The sequence below is a fragment of the Penicillium malachiteum genome (assembly GCF_028827825.1).
Source record: "Penicillium malachiteum strain IBT 17515 chromosome Unknown utg000005l:1.0-9002435.0:326005.0-9005861.0, whole genome shotgun sequence".
Classification (NCBI taxonomy): Eukaryota; Fungi; Ascomycota; class Eurotiomycetes; order Eurotiales; family Aspergillaceae; genus Penicillium; species Penicillium malachiteum.
The window spans coordinates 2,901,230-2,917,746 of record NW_026643099.1 but is presented as its reverse complement, the minus strand read 5'-3'; the positions used below and the strand labels follow the sequence as shown (position 1 = coordinate 2,917,746).

The 16,517-nt window shown below is 45.4% G+C and overlaps 6 protein-coding genes across 6 annotated transcripts; 4 read left to right on the top strand and 2 right to left on the bottom strand.

The window, feature by feature from the left end:
- Window positions 1–877: 877 nt before the first annotated feature.
- Window positions 878–1,241, bottom strand: N7483_011093 (uncharacterized protein; the record flags this gene model as incomplete). Its single annotated transcript, XM_057094520.1, has 2 exons — window positions 878–1,116; window positions 1,187–1,241. The coding sequence occupies 2 exons, from the start codon at window positions 1,239–1,241 to the stop codon at window positions 878–880; spliced, it is 294 nt and encodes a 97-aa protein (XP_056940491.1).
- A 4,791-nt stretch (window positions 1,242–6,032) lies between these two features.
- N7483_011092 (aldo/keto reductase) lies at window positions 6,033–7,059 on the top strand (the record flags this gene model as incomplete). Its single annotated transcript, XM_057094519.1, has 3 exons — window positions 6,033–6,080; window positions 6,149–6,429; window positions 6,504–7,059. 3 exons carry the CDS (start codon window positions 6,033–6,035, stop codon window positions 7,057–7,059), a joined length of 885 nt encoding a protein of 294 aa, XP_056940490.1.
- A 2,108-nt stretch (window positions 7,060–9,167) lies between these two features.
- N7483_011091 (arylsulfotransferase family protein) lies at window positions 9,168–11,088 on the top strand (the record flags this gene model as incomplete). The annotated part of the gene is made up of 2 exons (XM_057094518.1): window positions 9,168–9,638; window positions 9,694–11,088. The coding sequence occupies 2 exons, from the start codon at window positions 9,168–9,170 to the stop codon at window positions 11,086–11,088; spliced, it is 1,866 nt and encodes a 621-aa protein (XP_056940489.1).
- A 489-nt stretch (window positions 11,089–11,577) lies between these two features.
- Window positions 11,578–12,604, top strand: N7483_011090 (bZIP transcription factor; the record flags this gene model as incomplete). Its single annotated transcript, XM_057094517.1, has 2 exons — window positions 11,578–11,707; window positions 11,787–12,604. 2 exons carry the CDS (start codon window positions 11,578–11,580, stop codon window positions 12,602–12,604), a joined length of 948 nt encoding a protein of 315 aa, XP_056940488.1.
- Window positions 12,605–12,650: 46 nt separating this feature from the next.
- Window positions 12,651–13,943, bottom strand: N7483_011089 (uncharacterized protein; the record flags this gene model as incomplete). The annotated part of the gene is made up of 6 exons (XM_057094516.1): window positions 12,651–12,784; window positions 12,848–12,952; window positions 13,006–13,080; window positions 13,130–13,256; window positions 13,313–13,770; window positions 13,844–13,943. The coding sequence occupies 6 exons, from the start codon at window positions 13,941–13,943 to the stop codon at window positions 12,651–12,653; spliced, it is 999 nt and encodes a 332-aa protein (XP_056940487.1).
- A 992-nt stretch (window positions 13,944–14,935) lies between these two features.
- Window positions 14,936–16,444, top strand: N7483_011088 (Major facilitator superfamily domain general substrate transporter; the record flags this gene model as incomplete). Its single annotated transcript, XM_057094515.1, has 1 exon — window positions 14,936–16,444. The coding sequence occupies one exon, from the start codon at window positions 14,936–14,938 to the stop codon at window positions 16,442–16,444; it is 1,509 nt and encodes a 502-aa protein (XP_056940486.1).
- Window positions 16,445–16,517: the final 73 nt, after the last annotated feature.

The window sequence follows — 16,517 nt, the reverse complement described above, 5'->3', positions numbered from 1 at the left end:
ATATAGCCCCGGACTTATCGGAAAAAGCGCCACGGCGTAACTTGAATCTACCAGACCAGAAATATAGTCAGAACCCGCCAATCCTTGCTAGTGTATATACGTTGTAAGGGCAATATAGCACCTAGGCCCTCGCTTATTAGTATAAATAGGGTCAAGTATACAATACTGGCCTATGAATTTAATAACGTGATAAATTTTTCACAGGAGATTGAACGATTGTCAGGGGAAAATTAGGTTTCTAGCTGGCATCCCGGCGCCTTCGGAAACTTCGGAAACTTCGCTTCGTAGAAGTTGCCCGACTTTGGCTCCATTCGCCCATCATATCAATTTTCCCCAACGATTGCCCACCAGCCCAGCAATCTCCAGAATAGTATAATGGATGTTGCATCTGAATTGGAGAATGGGTACGCGTTCTGCTGGGGTAGCCACGGACATGACTAACACCATGACAGTGAACAGCAGCTTGAGACTGGATATATGCAAGGATGGATTCTCACTTCTTTGACCGTGGCCTTCATGGACATCTGCCTCGATATAAAACTTTATAAAAGGATATATCAGAGGGAAGAAATAAAAGCTTGCCACGACCAAGGGAAAGGCCCCGCCGTATATGTCCAGGCATGGGACTATAGTCATTCCTTCGTGTTCAATGAAGACATTACCACCCCTGCTGGATAAAGCCTATGGCGACTGCTCTGGAGTCTTCAAAGTATCTCTGGCCGTGTGGAATGGTGCTTTATAGTTCAACTGGACATAGAATGAAGCAATAATTCGGCCCAAAAATGGAAAAAGAAAGTTTTTTTGAGCTCATTCATTGGAAACTGGAAGGAAATAGAACAATGGAGGATATAATAAGAATACAATGACACGTGAGAGTTCATTTCTTCTCCTTAGAGACAGATTCAATCGTGAGGCCAGCGTCTGTAGGCCTTGGGGTCATTGGGGGCAAACGGTAACCATGAGGGGTCAGGAGAAATTCAACACCAGGACTAGTTGGCACGGAGGAGGCGGAGGGATCGACGGCTTTGTTGGGCGATGCTTGAGGGTCGGTCACATAACTTTCCACCACAATAGGGAGTCGCGGGCACTTGGCAGACGCTGGTGATTCCGGACTGGCTGCGAAAGCATAATTTGGTTAGTATAGGGCCATTGATATGGGCCTATACCTTCAATGAATGCAGCTTACCATCACCACGATCTTTTTCTTTGCCCTTGGGATCCTTGACCGACTTAAACGGCATCTTGGGCAGCTTGGTCTCCTTGGAGCTGGTTGGGGCTATTCATCCTCGATTAGCATAGCCCTATACTATAACGGTCATGCTTCAGAGGATAAAGCTCTTTTCTAACTTGAAGGGTCGCTTACCCTTCGCTTTCTTCCGCTTCTCCAAGTACTCTTGGGTAAGCACCCTCTGGGGGTGATCCAACAGAGCCATTTGTTCGGCTCGGCTAATGATAAGAATTCGATTAGAGATAGAAAGTTTAAAGCTATACGATTAGAGGGCACATACTGGGCTCGCCACGCAAGAAACCCGCAGACAATGGCGGTGATTATAATACCCGAAACACCAACAGCAATGTACGGCGCGGCGATGGCAAGAGGAGAGGGGGAGAGGTGGGAGGAAGGGGGGAGAGGTGGGAGGAAGGGGGGAAGACAGGGGGGAAAGAGAGGGCAAAGAGAAGGGCAGAGAAGAGATTTTGGTGGCAGAGGCCACAGAAGCGCGAGACAGGTTGAGAGAAGCCATGGTGGGTGTTGTCAAAATGGGTTCGATTCAAACAAGAAACGGGAACCTGGAGCATTGTTTATTTATAAACACGGTGCCTAAACCAAGGCTCCTGCCGTTTCTATAGATCAAGCCTTTAAATTTGGCTTATTCTACTATATGCCCAGGTGTACAACATTGTTTGATCCTGTTCTACACGGCATCCGTTGATCCGCTTCACCTTGGCTGATCATACGTGATCCGGACGATGAATGACCAGTTACTGTAGAGGTAGACAAAAACTTCTGTTTATCAAGAGTTTCTCCCTTGGAAAGCGGAGAGATCAGAAAGATTGCCCAGGTGTAATAAAAAATGATTCGATCATACTGTATGGTTGTAATTATCGAACCATGGATGGATGGCTCCAACCTTGGAAGGTTTCTCCTAGAAAGCGACCTCGGGAGAGACAACCGTGGAATTGTGAGTGTAATAAAAGATGCCAGTGTTTTGATCAAACAGCAAGGGTCAAATGTTCTGAGAATCGAACCATGGTTTCCAGAAAGTGTTAGACTGTGATTTTGCCTAAATTGTAGCGGGCCCTAAACAATGACGACAAAAAGACCTCGGACTATGCCTAGAATTTCCTAATCATACACAAAATGTCTATGCACATGTGTAAAACTAGATCCGTTACCAATGACGCGATGACTCAGAAATTTCGTACATGTGAACATTTAAATAGATTGGTATACCATTCATGTCCAATTCTTGATAAATTGTACCAACAATTCCGACTATCCAGACGGACCGGGCAAAATACATGAGTATCAGATTCAAAGGCTAATATTCCCCATTTTAATCGATTTCGATCTGCCAGATTGGTTGAGAGGAATACTCCTCGGTAGTTGCTTGTTGTGATAGAAGTATGAGGCTTTTCACTAAAAGAAAGAACTTGAAGCTGGGCTCGATATACAGACAGGCCGACTGGTGTTGGTCAGATGATGGAGAGATACTCTTTTATTCTGAGGCTAGAATTCTCCGAGAGAGGTTAGTTGGGTTATTTGTTGCTGAGTACGCGTTGCGTGAGCTTGTACAACGTGAGGAAGCGATCGAGGTTGAGTTGAAGGCATTACAGAAAGAAGCAGCTATTGACATTAAGAAATCTCGGCTTCAAGAGCTAGCATGCGAGCTAGAAAACACTCAAAAAATGCTACCCCGAAAGGAATATGCCCTTTATCGCGCAGAATATACAACAGGACTGCGACTGAAACAGGATTATGATCTCCTGAGACAAAAAAATACATGGTTTATGCGGGAAGAGTTAATTCAGGAATGCTCAGATCGCCTTGGATGCTGCGGTCGAGGCTGTGGTTGTTGCAAGCAAAGATCCTACTCAAAAAGACCAAAGGGCAGGGGCCATTGTACCCCAGAGTGTTGGTGTTGTGCAAATCACCGAGGCTTCAGAATTCCAGAAGATGAGAAGGAAGAAATGAGGAGGGATTTGGATGGCCGACTGCGCCACAAAAATTTGACATATGTTTCGTTTCTTGTGATTGCGTTTATCACTCAACAAACCACCACTTAATTGAGGTAGCGCATACATTTAGGCGACAAAAGCTTGGACCAGTACTTCAACTTAAGGCCATCCATGATGGCTATCTACTGATTGCAAGATTTGAACCGCGTTACTCTTCCACGGAAAAGGGGCAGGGATATTTTCTTTTGTCTGTTCGCACTATACCTTTTTGCTTCAATTATCTGGCTTTACTTATTTTTCTTTCTTGACGTAATTTCTGTTAGCTCTATAGTACATATTAAAGAGTGGAACATAATGCTGTATAATCAAAATACACGGGTCGATCCAACATAGACGTCTGCATCCAGCAACACCTAAATCAAGACCTAAATAAGGCATGGGACACCCTGTAGGGATGTAGTCAGGGAGGTGTAGAAGTGTGTATTCTAGTACTATAACAACGACCAATCTTGTATGTACAGCACCAGAACCTTGGAACATGACATAAGGTAACGTGGCCTGTAATGATAAGTATAATACGTAGTGGGACATGACTCCCCACTACAATATGTAAAAGGCTTGAGAATACTCGTAAATAGCTGTTTAAGTATCTTCCAAGTATAAAGAGAAATCCAGGAGTTTCCAAGCACTTGAGGTTGGTCAAGCTCAGGAAATTAAAAAGAGTATTTTATGCGTACGGCAAGACACTATTGCCACAGCTCGCATGCCTCTTTAGGACTAGTTTTGGCCTGGCAGAAAATAGATTAACTAGTATAGTGGGGAGTCACGATGCTTTCCATATCCTATTCACTCTATAAAAGCACAGCAAGTTTAGATATCAAGGTAGCTTTTAGCCAGTGGATATAACGTAAGAAAGCTAGGTAGATAAATCAGTAACCTATTGGTGATTTTTATCCGAAGTATACCAAGAAGATAGCCTGTCTTATATATTAAAAAGGACTAGTTTATCCCTATACCAAGACTCATTTTATGGCAGGACCTTTCGCTGAATTACATGCTTATTATGCTCCTCAAAGTCCACAATATGGTTGAGGAATGTTTTGTTATACTTCGTAGGTATCCTGCTGTATTGATGGAACTTTTAAGCAGTAGGAAAGATTGTGGAAGGAAAAGAAGAAGGATGGGGTTACTCATAAAGGCGTAAATTTAAATTGCGAAAATGTACAATGCCTCAATACACAGGCTACAAGTTTTGGTAAAGAATATTCAGGCGGGTGAATATCTGTCCGGATTAACCTAAAGGTCCCCTGAAGAGGGTGAATAGAGCGGCGAGCCGCCCACGCCAGATTCGTGGGCGCTAGGTGACCACCAACTTAGATATGCTGTTGTATGTTTTTGTGTTTTTTTGCTCTTTTTGTTTATGATTTGCTGGGAAATACCACTGGCGACTCCATGTCTTCTTTATTTGATACCTCCGAGACATAAAAGGGTTAGAAGTCCCTCCAGGGCTGTTATTAGTGAAATCACCTCTGATACCATATTTCTCTCTCTCTCCAGATGTCTTTGCACTTTCTATTCTCAACAAAAAGTGACTCTATTTCATACAAATGATCGAAGTAATTCATGAATCGGCCTCCCTGCGTATTATATGGCTATGGAGGGCCGTTCAAAACATTTCGCACCCTGGGTATCTAGGATAAAATTTCCATGGATGAACTTTTGGGATGGAATGAAAAGCAGGGAGGACCATCCGACAAGTGACAGCACACAATACCTTGCTGTTGACTCAGTCGTCGTTATCTTGAAAGCTCCCCTCTCTGTGAGACGGTCGCATAGTCGCAAGACTGATATTCTCGGATCTTCACGAATAATGGTGATAGTTGCGCAAAGGGTCCGAATTATTACCTGATAGTCTGGGGAAGGTCGGTTCCAGTGTGCTTCTGAAGACCCCAATCGCCGCCTCCCCGACAAGAGATGACAAGTGAGATAGATACTCCTGCCATTCCTGTAAGAAGGCAAAAGCGTCAGCGTTGGATCGGCAGTACAACCAGAGAAAGTCCTTTCGTCCTGACATAACTGCATGTCACCCGGCGATGAACTTGGGTAAGTCCCAACTTGAATTCAAGGTCTGACATCGAGAGAGATGTAAACTGGGTATCCTGCTTTGTCTGCTGCATGGTGACTCGGTATAAATAAAAGGCGGTTCATCTAGAGATTATCCATAGATATATCGACTTTTTTACTTCTATGTCTTTCCATGAACTATATAATCACAGATTATGACACCCAATTTGACGTAGCTCCAGGGCTTCTATGAGAGCCGTGTGTCAATACTAAGTACTTGGTGCTCACCCGAGTCACAAACAGAATGCATTCAATCCTTTGCATTCATGAGGCGCCTGTAATTCACTAGTGAATTGTATACAGGGCCAGAGCGCACGCGGATCAACGATGCACATACCCGAGGGCTGGGGAACGGAACAAAGCGCTTGCACGGTGCCCGGGTGCTATGGATATCATGCGACCAATTATAGATTGATACCACAGCGAGTGACTGATTCTTTCAACTTCTGTTCCCCACCTTTTCCCTCTTAAAAAAGACTCGTGTGTGTAAGGCCATTATTAGGTCGTTTCCGGGAGTTGATCTACGCCTGCAAATACAACCAATAATATAATCGCTCTCATTCTCAGACTTTGTGGCTTATAATCCTATAAGAACCATCAAAAGACCTGATGCTTTGCACAAGACTGCTATCCTTAGCCCATATTTGCCTCTCCAAGACGAATACAAACTTCCAGCCCTTTTGTTGCATTGCTCCCCTCCCAGCACTACTACGACCACAACCAACCTTACGATGAGTCTTCCCTGCCTTTCTCTCAGTGATGGGAATTCCATACCCATGGTTAGAGGGATCTTCCTTGATCGTGCTCGTTGTTTTTGCTTCCACTAACCTTGGAAATATTTATACAGCTTGGATTTGGCACCGGCACTGCTTGGTTCAAAGAAGATCCCGGCGAACCATTCAACTTAAAATTAGTTGAGGTTCTGAAGACTGCAATCCAGAGGGGGTTCCGCCATATTGATTGTTCGGATATATATGGAACGGAGGAGGAAGTTGGCATTGCCATCAAAGAATGCGGGGTCGCGCGTAAGGAGTTGTTTATCACGACCAAGGTCTTAGAGGGGCTGTATGGGATTCCAACAGCCATTGAATCTAGCTTGTCAAAACTCCAGCTAGACTACGCTGATTTGTGAGTGATAATACTAATATCTTTTATTGTTTATTATCTTTCTTATGAGTGCTAAGACTTTAGTTATATAATAGGTATCTTATCCATTCTCGTTCTATTGCAAAAGACCTATCCGACCTTGGCCAGGCCTGGCTAGCAATGGAAAAGGTACAGGCCTTGGGTAAAGCAAAGCCGATTGGGGTTGCCAATCACCAACGCTCTCATCTGGAGGAGATTTTAAAAGTAGCTACAATAACCCCGGCCATCAACCCACTGGAATTTCACCCCTATCTCCAGCGATCTCATTATGAGAACTACCTGTGTTGGATGCGTGAGCAAGGAATCGAAGTGGCTAGCTTTAATGACCTAACACCGACAAGAAAAGCCAGGCCTGGTCCCCTTAATCAACCACTAGCAGAGATTGCGGCAAAATATGGTATTACAGAGAACGCTATCCTGATAAAATGGCAGATTGATCAAAATGTTGTGCCAGTTACCACAACCTCTAATACCAGTCGTCTTTCTGAGTATCTGGCCGCTCTCGACTTGATGTTGACTGTCGAAGAGATGGAGGAAATTGCTCAAATTGGTCTTACTCATCATTTCCGCGCATGGGCTCCAGATCGGGTTGATCCTGATGACCGATCCTGAAGGGCTCGTATGTCTTAACACATATGTGCATGCGAGGGGGTGATGACCAGCACATCAATTTATCGGACTGTAGGTCCGAGGTCTTAGATCTTTAGCTCTGCACACACACCTTCCTTCACCTTCCCACACAGCCACACAGTAGCACTCCATCCCCCAACAACATAACTGCAAATGCGACCCGATACATTCCTTGCCACTCTCCAATATAGCTCACTGGACAATGCAAACCGAAGCTCTCATTTTGATCATTCCCTACTCCAACCAAAAACATTTGAAATCGCATGTAATGGATATACTATACAAACCTAGGTATCGGACTGTAGGTCCAAAGGCCTTAGATCCTTAGCCCGGCACACACATTCCTTCACCTCTCCACACAGCCGCACAGTAGCACTTGCATCATCCCCCAACAGGTTATGTCGTGCTTCTTCTTTCCATGACTCCGACGTCGACCCTTATCTACATCACGGGCCCCAGGTAGGTGGAATCTCGCCGTCTCTGGCGGGGTAGCCCCTAGGGGACCACCCACTACTGCTACTATGACACGACGCGAAACACATACACAACTTGAAATCAAAACAAAGGCCCAATGACAAGCCCGATACTAGAGTGAAGCCATAAGCCAGAGCGCAAGACACCGGATATTGAGAGTGAGAACACCAGATACAGAGTGCGGGACGCCAGATACCGGGGGCGAACCACCTAATGCCAGATGCAAGAAGCCAGCGCCTACATATTTGAAAAAAGACAAAAATAATAAACTTTACCTACCGACATCACTTAATATGGCGAACAATAATACTGGTTACGATAAACTATGAATCAGGGGCCTTGGATTGAGAGTGTTCAAGGGTGTGTAAGGATGTATGGGATGTGCGCATGTGGTATCTACGATGGACCGTGACAACTTGTACCTAGTTACCGATTGGACAGAGAAGAGGCTTAACTAGGGAGTAGTATGTAGCTACCTAAGAACACTGTTCACAGACGCACTGGCACTTTCAAAGCCAGTTGGCACTCAAGTGCTTCAAATTTTCGGAAAAGCCCACGGCATCGGAAGGCTTGTTACTGATGTAGATTTTGCTGGGCCGAGTCACGGTGCCACCAGAACCACCATTTTCATTTCACCACGGAGTAGAAAGCAGGGGATTTTTAAGCTAAGGCTTAAGCACATTTCTAGAGAGCCCTGAGAGAGGACCATAGTACTTGGATTGTGCTGCCCGCATATACAGCTGCATTCAGATTCCAATTCAAGAAGTTGCACACGCGTCTACCTTCAGGATCATAAAACAACATTTGAAGTCCTCATTTGTCAAAATATCTTTATTTCTCTTCTTTTCTCTCGAATTCGCACGTGCGGTTTCGTGAACGCGTTCCTAATAAGCGAGGAACACCACGCAACATGGCTCCACCCGGAAAAGCCTTGGCGATTCCGCCGTTGGCTCGTGGTGTGTGGAGCCCAATCTGCCAAGCATCAGTTCAAATGGCATATTATTGGATCAGAGATCAATGTTTTACGAATCTCGTAGCGCTATCTCCATTTAATTTTACAGGTAGAACGACCCCGGCAATCCTTTACTCCGAATACCGTGCTCGTGTGCTCCAGAGCCTAAGTATTCAATGCTGAAAATGGCGTTGACAAATTCGGGAGGCGCTCTACAGGGCTTTAAAACATACAAAGCTCGGGAAATGATCATGTTCACTCTACTAATAGATGAGATGAGACCCGAGAATGTTGGTGATTGCAATTAAGTTCCCAATTTAGACAAATGAGCATGAATTTTCAAGTTTTAATTTGAACTCGGTACCTCTTCTCCATATGATGGACCCAGTCACTCCGCTACATGTCTTGTTGTCGTAATCTGAAGGCCTGTGAGCCAACAACGAACCAATAAGATACAGCAATAGTATGCCTGGGGTAGATTGACGTAACAAGACGGATATGGCGGACCTTGTTACCTCTTTAGACTTAGTGGATTCAAGTTATTTCTAGCATTGAAGTGTAAGTGCTATGCATTTTTTTTCGAAGTGGATAAATCATCAGGAGATTGATAAGCGTAAACATCTCTCCTGAGAATGTTCAACCTACAATTCACCACCGGAACGTGATGCAGTTTCCTCGACCTGTCTGGCCCAGCAGGCGGCATTTTGGGAAAACCGCTATAGCCTCATCGTTGTTTGTCTTCGTCACACTGATCCTCGCGCTTCGATTCCTCGTCGTTCCAAATATCCAACGCCTACATCTCCGAGTCTTTGGTCTTTCATCATTCGACTATGGATTCCGCGGACTATACCCAACGCGCAAATACTATTCCTTCGAATACGAGTCACCGGATATAGAAGTCGCCAAATGGGATTCGAGATGCAGTGAAGATTATACCTTCCTTGCCCCTCATGGTGACGCCGTCAAAGACCCCGGCGCTATGATTCTCGATGCGCAAGGAAATCTAGTTTGGAAGATGAAGCCTCAGTCTGAAAAGATTCAAGATTTTCGTGTGCAGGAATACCAAGGCAAACAGTACTTGACATATTGGCATGGTGTTTCACAGGGTGGACATGGCCATGGAGCCTGGACTATGGTAAGATAATTCCTCGGTCTCACGTGTCATAGATCAAAGGTCTCACATTTCACAGCTAGATGCTTCGTACACACCCCGCTTTGAGATAAGCGCGGTTGGTGCTTTCGATGGCGATATGCACGACTTCCAGATCACTGAGAATGGAACTGCCCTGTTCATTGTATATGATATCCAGCCCACGGATCTCAGCGAGATCGATGGCCCTGAGTATGGGTACATCTCGGATTGTCTTTTCCAAGAAATAAATGTTGCAACGGGTGATCTGATATTTGAATGGCGAATGTCAGAGCATGTGCCCTTGAATGCATCATACGAGGAGCTGAAAAACCGAGGTTGGGCCTCCACTGAGGCATTTGACGTCTTTCACCTGAACAGCATTCATAAAGACAGCATGGGCAACTATCTCATTTCTGCGCGTCACACGCACTCTATTATGAGCGTTGACAGTCAAACAGGAGATGTTATATGGACACTAGGAGGAAAGATGAATGAGTTCGTCGACACATCAGAGGGCCGAGCTACGGACTTTGGCTGGCAACATGATGCCCGATGGCAAGATGCCAATACCATTTCTCTGTTCGACAACGCGGCGGAAGAGTTCATGGACGATCCGGTACAAAGCCGTGGACTGATACTTAGCATCGATGTTCCAAACCGATTTGTGGCCGTTCGCGCAGAATACAATCATCCCGAGGGTGTCAGAGCGACATCTCAGGGGAATATGCAAGTTCTGTCTGAGCTGGATAATGTTATGGTTGCTTGGGGTAGCAGTGCGGCATTTACCGAGTTCTCCGCTGATGGGGAGATGCTATGTGATACTCATTTCGCTCCGTCAAACTGGTTTCAGCTTGGCAAGGCAGTCTCGTATCGCATTGCTAAGGGTAGCTGGGTTGGAAAACCCAATACCAATCCAGAAGCGGTGATAGTTTCCAAAGCTCTGTTTGTGAGCTGGAACGGGGCTACAGAAGTTCATTCATGGAGATTGGAAACGTGGGATGGGAAAGATATGACGAACATGAACTTCCTCACAGCGGATGTGGTGAGGAACGATGGATTCGAGACTTTTATCGCAATCCCGTATAGTGTACCGAACGTCTATCTCCGTGTGGTTGCGCTGGACAAGAATAATGTGGTACTTGGAACCTCGGCCGTTCTCGATCATCAGCTACGTTGGGGTATGCAGAAGCTATTCCACCATTATCTTCCTAGTATCAGTGTCTCTGCAGGTGTTGTCATCTCTGCTATCATGGTCGTGTGCTGCATCCTGCTGGGAGTTCGATGGGTATGGAAGACGTGTCAAGGGAAAATTTTCAAAGAGTCAGGGTATACACCTGTTCCCCTTGAATTTAAAGAGGTCAATGTTGAAACTGTCGATATCGAGACTTCATCATGGTCGCGAGCTTCATTTTCATCTGTAGATCAACTGCCAATGGTGCAGGTCACATCCTGAAAGCATTTTCTGACTAATGATTTTGTACAGCACAGATTTAAAAAATAAAAAATAAAAGTAAAAATAAAATCAAAAATCACATTTTTCTTCATCAAAATCCCAGCTTTCAATCTACCATACTAAATAATATGATAGATCACATGTGCAGCCCAGCTCTTTTGGCTCAAGTTTTTGATGTTCAGATCTTGACCATAAGTGCAGGGTACATCGATTTAGCGCCCGAAATTTTTAATGTGCATGGAAGTGTACTAGTAGATCATCAACTGGTCGAAAATTAATTCTTGATCATAATATTTTCTATTTCTTCTTTCTTCTTTTTTTCAAGCCTCAACTCGCCTCTTAATCGATTACAGGGACCAATCAGGGTGTGACCCACTCAGCCCCCAAAGATGAACGGCGTTTAGTGGTTAATCCCGAAATCCTATTTATACGACATCAGTCCCTGGATCTGACATCTGACATCCAACATCTGAAATTTTACAAACCAAAATGGCTCCCTTATCGACTCATCGTGTATCGAAAATTGATACATCGGGGGAGACTCAGCTTTCACAACTGGCTGAAATGGACCCAGCGGAGAGACGAAGAATACAGAACCGCATTAACCAACGGGCGAGCCGTAAGTGGCACACACCCCATGTTTGCTATCTTCAAGTTCTATACACGAAGTGAGGCTCTAACATAGTGATATATGATAGGCCAGAGAAGGGCGCTAAAGTCCGGCAAAGGCGCAACGAATCAGCCGAGCCGATGGGTTATTTACACAGGGGAGGCCCAAGAGGCTCAGAAGCCGGAAGGGCCTGTGGCGTCTAGTAGCCCCGTTTTACAACTAGAAACACCACCACCAACCCCGCCGGAAGAAATATCCCTGATTGACAAAGATGGAAGAATAAGCTTCGAGGCTATCAAATCATGGAACACCAGCAAATTTGATTTGGTTTGCCAACTAGAAAGAAAGGTCGCGTCTGCAGCAGCCTTGAAACTCGATTACATTCACCTTCTTGCACCGGTCGCACATCTCAACGTTATTTCAGCGTTACTTAATAATGCTTCGATCATGGGGATGAGTATTGAGTTACTTGAAGAGGATATCGCATCTTTGTTCAATATTGATGGGCCAATGGAGTTGATTTTACCGCCAAGTCTAGAGCCAAGCTCGACCCAAAAGAAAATCATTCATCACCCCTGGATTGACCTTATACCTATGGCGTCCTTTCGCGATATGCTATTGAAAAATATGGACAGATATGACGAGGATGAGTTTTGTGGGGATCTGCATGGTCAAATTGGTGTCTCGGATGGCATTGGATTAATTGTATGGGGAGAATCATGGGATCCCAACGCATATGAGATCTCGGAATCTGTATTCAGGAAGTGGTACTGGATTTTGAAAGAGTGTCCGGAGATTTTGAAAACTACAAATTATTGGAGGAGGGTACGTGGCGAAAAGCCGTTGAGATTTGATCAGGCTGCTAGTAGTACAGGATTTGTACACCCAGAGGAAGTTCAAGAATAATCACCAAAATTCATACTTTAATAATCTGCTACCGCTCAAATGAATTTCAAACAGAAAATGATTCTTGAATCAACTCTTCACTCAACTCCCAAAGACGGGTCCAGTTCTCTTCCTTAAGAACATGGCGGTGCAGCTCATCATCAGCCAGGGCGTTCTGTTTCAAATAAGCACCATTGTGACCTTTGGAAATTATGAGTCATTAGCTAACAAGACCTACCAAATTGATGAGGAAAATAAATTTACCTGAGATAGTTGGGTCAATCATGCCAGTAATCATCGTAGACGCTCCCTCTGAGCGGGTGGAACGCTGCTGGGGCTGCCATGGCCTTCCATCCACATCCGTTATAACTGCCGAAGATTAGTGTATATTCATCTGGGGCTGAGAGAAAGTTGAAACTTACAGCCGTCTTTGAACATCGACGCAACCTTCTTTTGGAGATCCTCATCCATGTGCTGTTGGAGTCCAGTGGTAACAGCTGTACCAGTCAGTTTAGGATTGCAAGGTGCAGATGAGAATGATCTTACAGCCAGGATCGATACTATACACTCGAATTCCTTGATCCTTCAACTTTTCGCCAAGGCTCTTGGCGAACATGACTCTTGCAACGTTGGACTGGCAATAAGCAGTGAAACTGTCGTAAGTACTTCCGTTCTGTAATATGGTGTCAGCGATCTAATAAAGACTATGCAGCTGCGTCCACAACATACGCTATATCCAATGTCATCAAAGTTGATTATACCCTGCCTGACAGCCGAGCTTGCCACGACAATGATTGAAGAGGACGGGCCAGCAGATTGAATCTTAGGCAACAGAAGCTTGGTGAGCAAGAAGTTGGCAAGGTAGTTGACACAAAATTGCATCTCGAATCCGTCTTTTGTGATGCTGTATGGACAAGCCATCACTCCGGCAGTGAAGACAACATGATCTATCTTCGTGATATCAGCCAGATCGGTGTCAATAGCCTTGTGAATTGAGCTTAGATCGCTGAGCTCAAGATTAAGAAAGCGGACTGCGACATCTGGCTTTGTCTCTTTGATCTTAGCAATGATCGGACTTGCTCTTGACTCAGCACGAGCCGTGAGGATGAGGAGCTTTGGGTCGGCGGTCGCGAGTCGGAGAGCTAGCTCCCCAGCAATTGATTCATTCGAAACACCGGTTACCAGAACTTTATGAGTGAAGGTGTTAGTTAAATGGCAATGTTCCTTGAGCCTGATTGAATAGTGGAGTTCGGTACATACTTGTCTTTCCAAAAAGTGACTTGCCATACTGTTCCAGAATGTCTTCGGACTTTTTCAGGATAACCTCAGTGCGAGGAATTTGAAGTTGGTAGTCAGTCATCTTCGAAGTAGCAATATGATTCAAGGATATACTGATGTGATCGATGAAAAAGATAGTAGTTGTAACATCTTGAATTTCTCGTCCTCATTGATCCTTTTATACCTAAGTGATGTGGCTGTGGTTATTCTAGATATTTCCGAAATATTCTTCAAAACGCCATTAATGCCTATCTCCGGTGCAAACGTTGGGAAAAATGAGCATCATCACTGCTAGAGATGACTCTTTGTCAAGTTATACAGTCCTAAACGGGTTAAATCTCTTGTCATCAGTTCCATCAAATCTCACTCTTTTTGCCATCGAAAACTGACGAATGGGAGAACAGTACTTTAAGCCACTGGACCCACACATATGCAAGCCACTTGTCCAAAGAGGTTAGTCTAGTGTCAGCGTTTCTTCATGGCTGCTTATGTAAATATTATCATGCGCCCGACTGCCCAGCCCTGGAGGTGAACGCCCTGGAGGCGGTGGCATTCATCGTCAGAGGCTAAAGCTGCACAAAGGAATTGACTTTGGAAAAGATATTTCTAGTCTTTACCCCATACTAGGTACATAGCACAGAGTGCGGAATATTCGAACTCCAGTACAGGGACATTGCATGAACTAGTGACTTGGCATCCTTCAGCTCTCGATGCGGAACCTCCGATTTGCCTAATTAAAGCCCCTACGAAGTATCCACATGATCTGCTAGTGATGCCGGATTGGATGAAATAACTGAAGCATCCTTCCAATACATACTTTCCGAGTCCAATCAAACCAGGCGGCGAGCTGGAGATATGTCATATCTGGACCCCCGATGTCTCCCAATTATCATTCCCGCCATCCCTTCTGCAGATCATGGATTCTGCTCGGGATACCCCCTGTCGGCTGCTGGGGGAAGCTTACTAGGTTGAAAAGCCCCACTGCGAGCCCGGTCTCCTGAGAACCATTTAACCTACTGGGTCTTTGGGTGGAACATGTGATTGTTGAACATCCTGCGATGAAATAACAAGGCCATGCCGGAAATCAATTTACAATCGCCCCTTCTTCCTAGCTACGAAGAACCCGAAGAGCCTGAAAAGTCGATCAAGCCTGCTATAATCGTTGCGATCGCATCCACCTGGGTCGCCACTTCCCTCGCTGCAGCAGACAGCACCATCACTTCAACCCTTTCGGCAACTATTGCCCATGAATTCAACTCCCTCGCACTTGTATCATGGCTAGGTACCGGCTACCTCATTGGTTTGACAGCTACGCAACCACTCAGCGGGAAACTGAGTGACATTTTTGGGCGACGCGTGAGCTTTTGCTTTGCGACAAGCATGTTCACTATCGGCAATCTTACCTGCGGTTTCTCCCATTCACAGGTCACACTGATTGCTGCTCGGATTCTGACGGGTATTGGTGGCGGAGGGTGTATATCCATCTCGACATTCATTTGCTCGGATAATATTCCCCTCAATCGACGGGGTCTCTGGCAGGGCATTGGTGCGCTGGTATACACTAGTGGGATGGGTCTCGGCGCAGTGATCGGAGGCTTAGTTAATGATCACCTGGGATGGAGGTGGGCGTTTATTGGGATTGCTCCAATCTCACTTATCGCTACACTAGGTGCTGCAACATTTGTGCCGAGTCACCATGAAAAAGGAAAAAAACTCGGTGAAATGTCAAGCCGTGTTGATTTTGCTGGCTCTGTGACTTTGGTTTCGTCACTCGTGTTGTTGATGCTGGGGCTAAACCATGAGGGCCCGCGAATTGAGACTCCGCTCTTCCTCACTGCCATCCCCCTTGGACTGGTACTCCTGGTCGCATTTCTGTATATCGAATACAAATGGGCGAAAGAGCCTATCATACCCTTGTCACTCTTCCGTCGACGAACAGTTGTTGCAACATGCTTGACTGCCTGGTTCATGTCCATGGCCTTCTTCGCGCTCAGCTTTTACGTGCCACTATACCTGCAAATGCTCGGATACTCCACTAGCGAGACAGGTCTCCGCCTCCTTCCAGACTCTATCGGTGCGGGCGTGGGATCATTTATCGTTGGTCTTATTATCAGGATCACTGGCAAATACGGCGTGTTCAGATATATCATGCCATTATTACTAGTCATCGCCGCTCTTGGATTCGCTCTCATTTCTACGAGGACGTATTGGATCTTGCCTGAAATCTATCTACTCTGCAAGGGATTCGGCATGGGAGGTGCTTTAACCATGTTAATCCTCGCGTTGTTACACGCAGTTCCGCATGAAAAGCACGCGACAGCCACTTCTGCCTATTATGCGTTCCGTTCGACGGGGTCAACACTGGGGCTTTCTGTTGTGAGTGCGATATTTAACCGGCAAATCCAACATGCCTCTATGGGGAAGGGAGCAACTTGCACGGAAGAAGATGCCTGCTATCTTGATGCTTTGCATGACGCTTTCCGGCTCGCGCTGGGATTTGCTTGCGTTGGATTCATCTCGGCTCTTTTCGTTGGCAACTATACCACCAAAGCTCACGAAGAAAATTCTGAGGAGAGTCATTAAGTGGATATTGGAATAATTGGGACGACTAGTAATAATGAATCCGGGCTTGGGTGTATAATGACAATATTGGAGA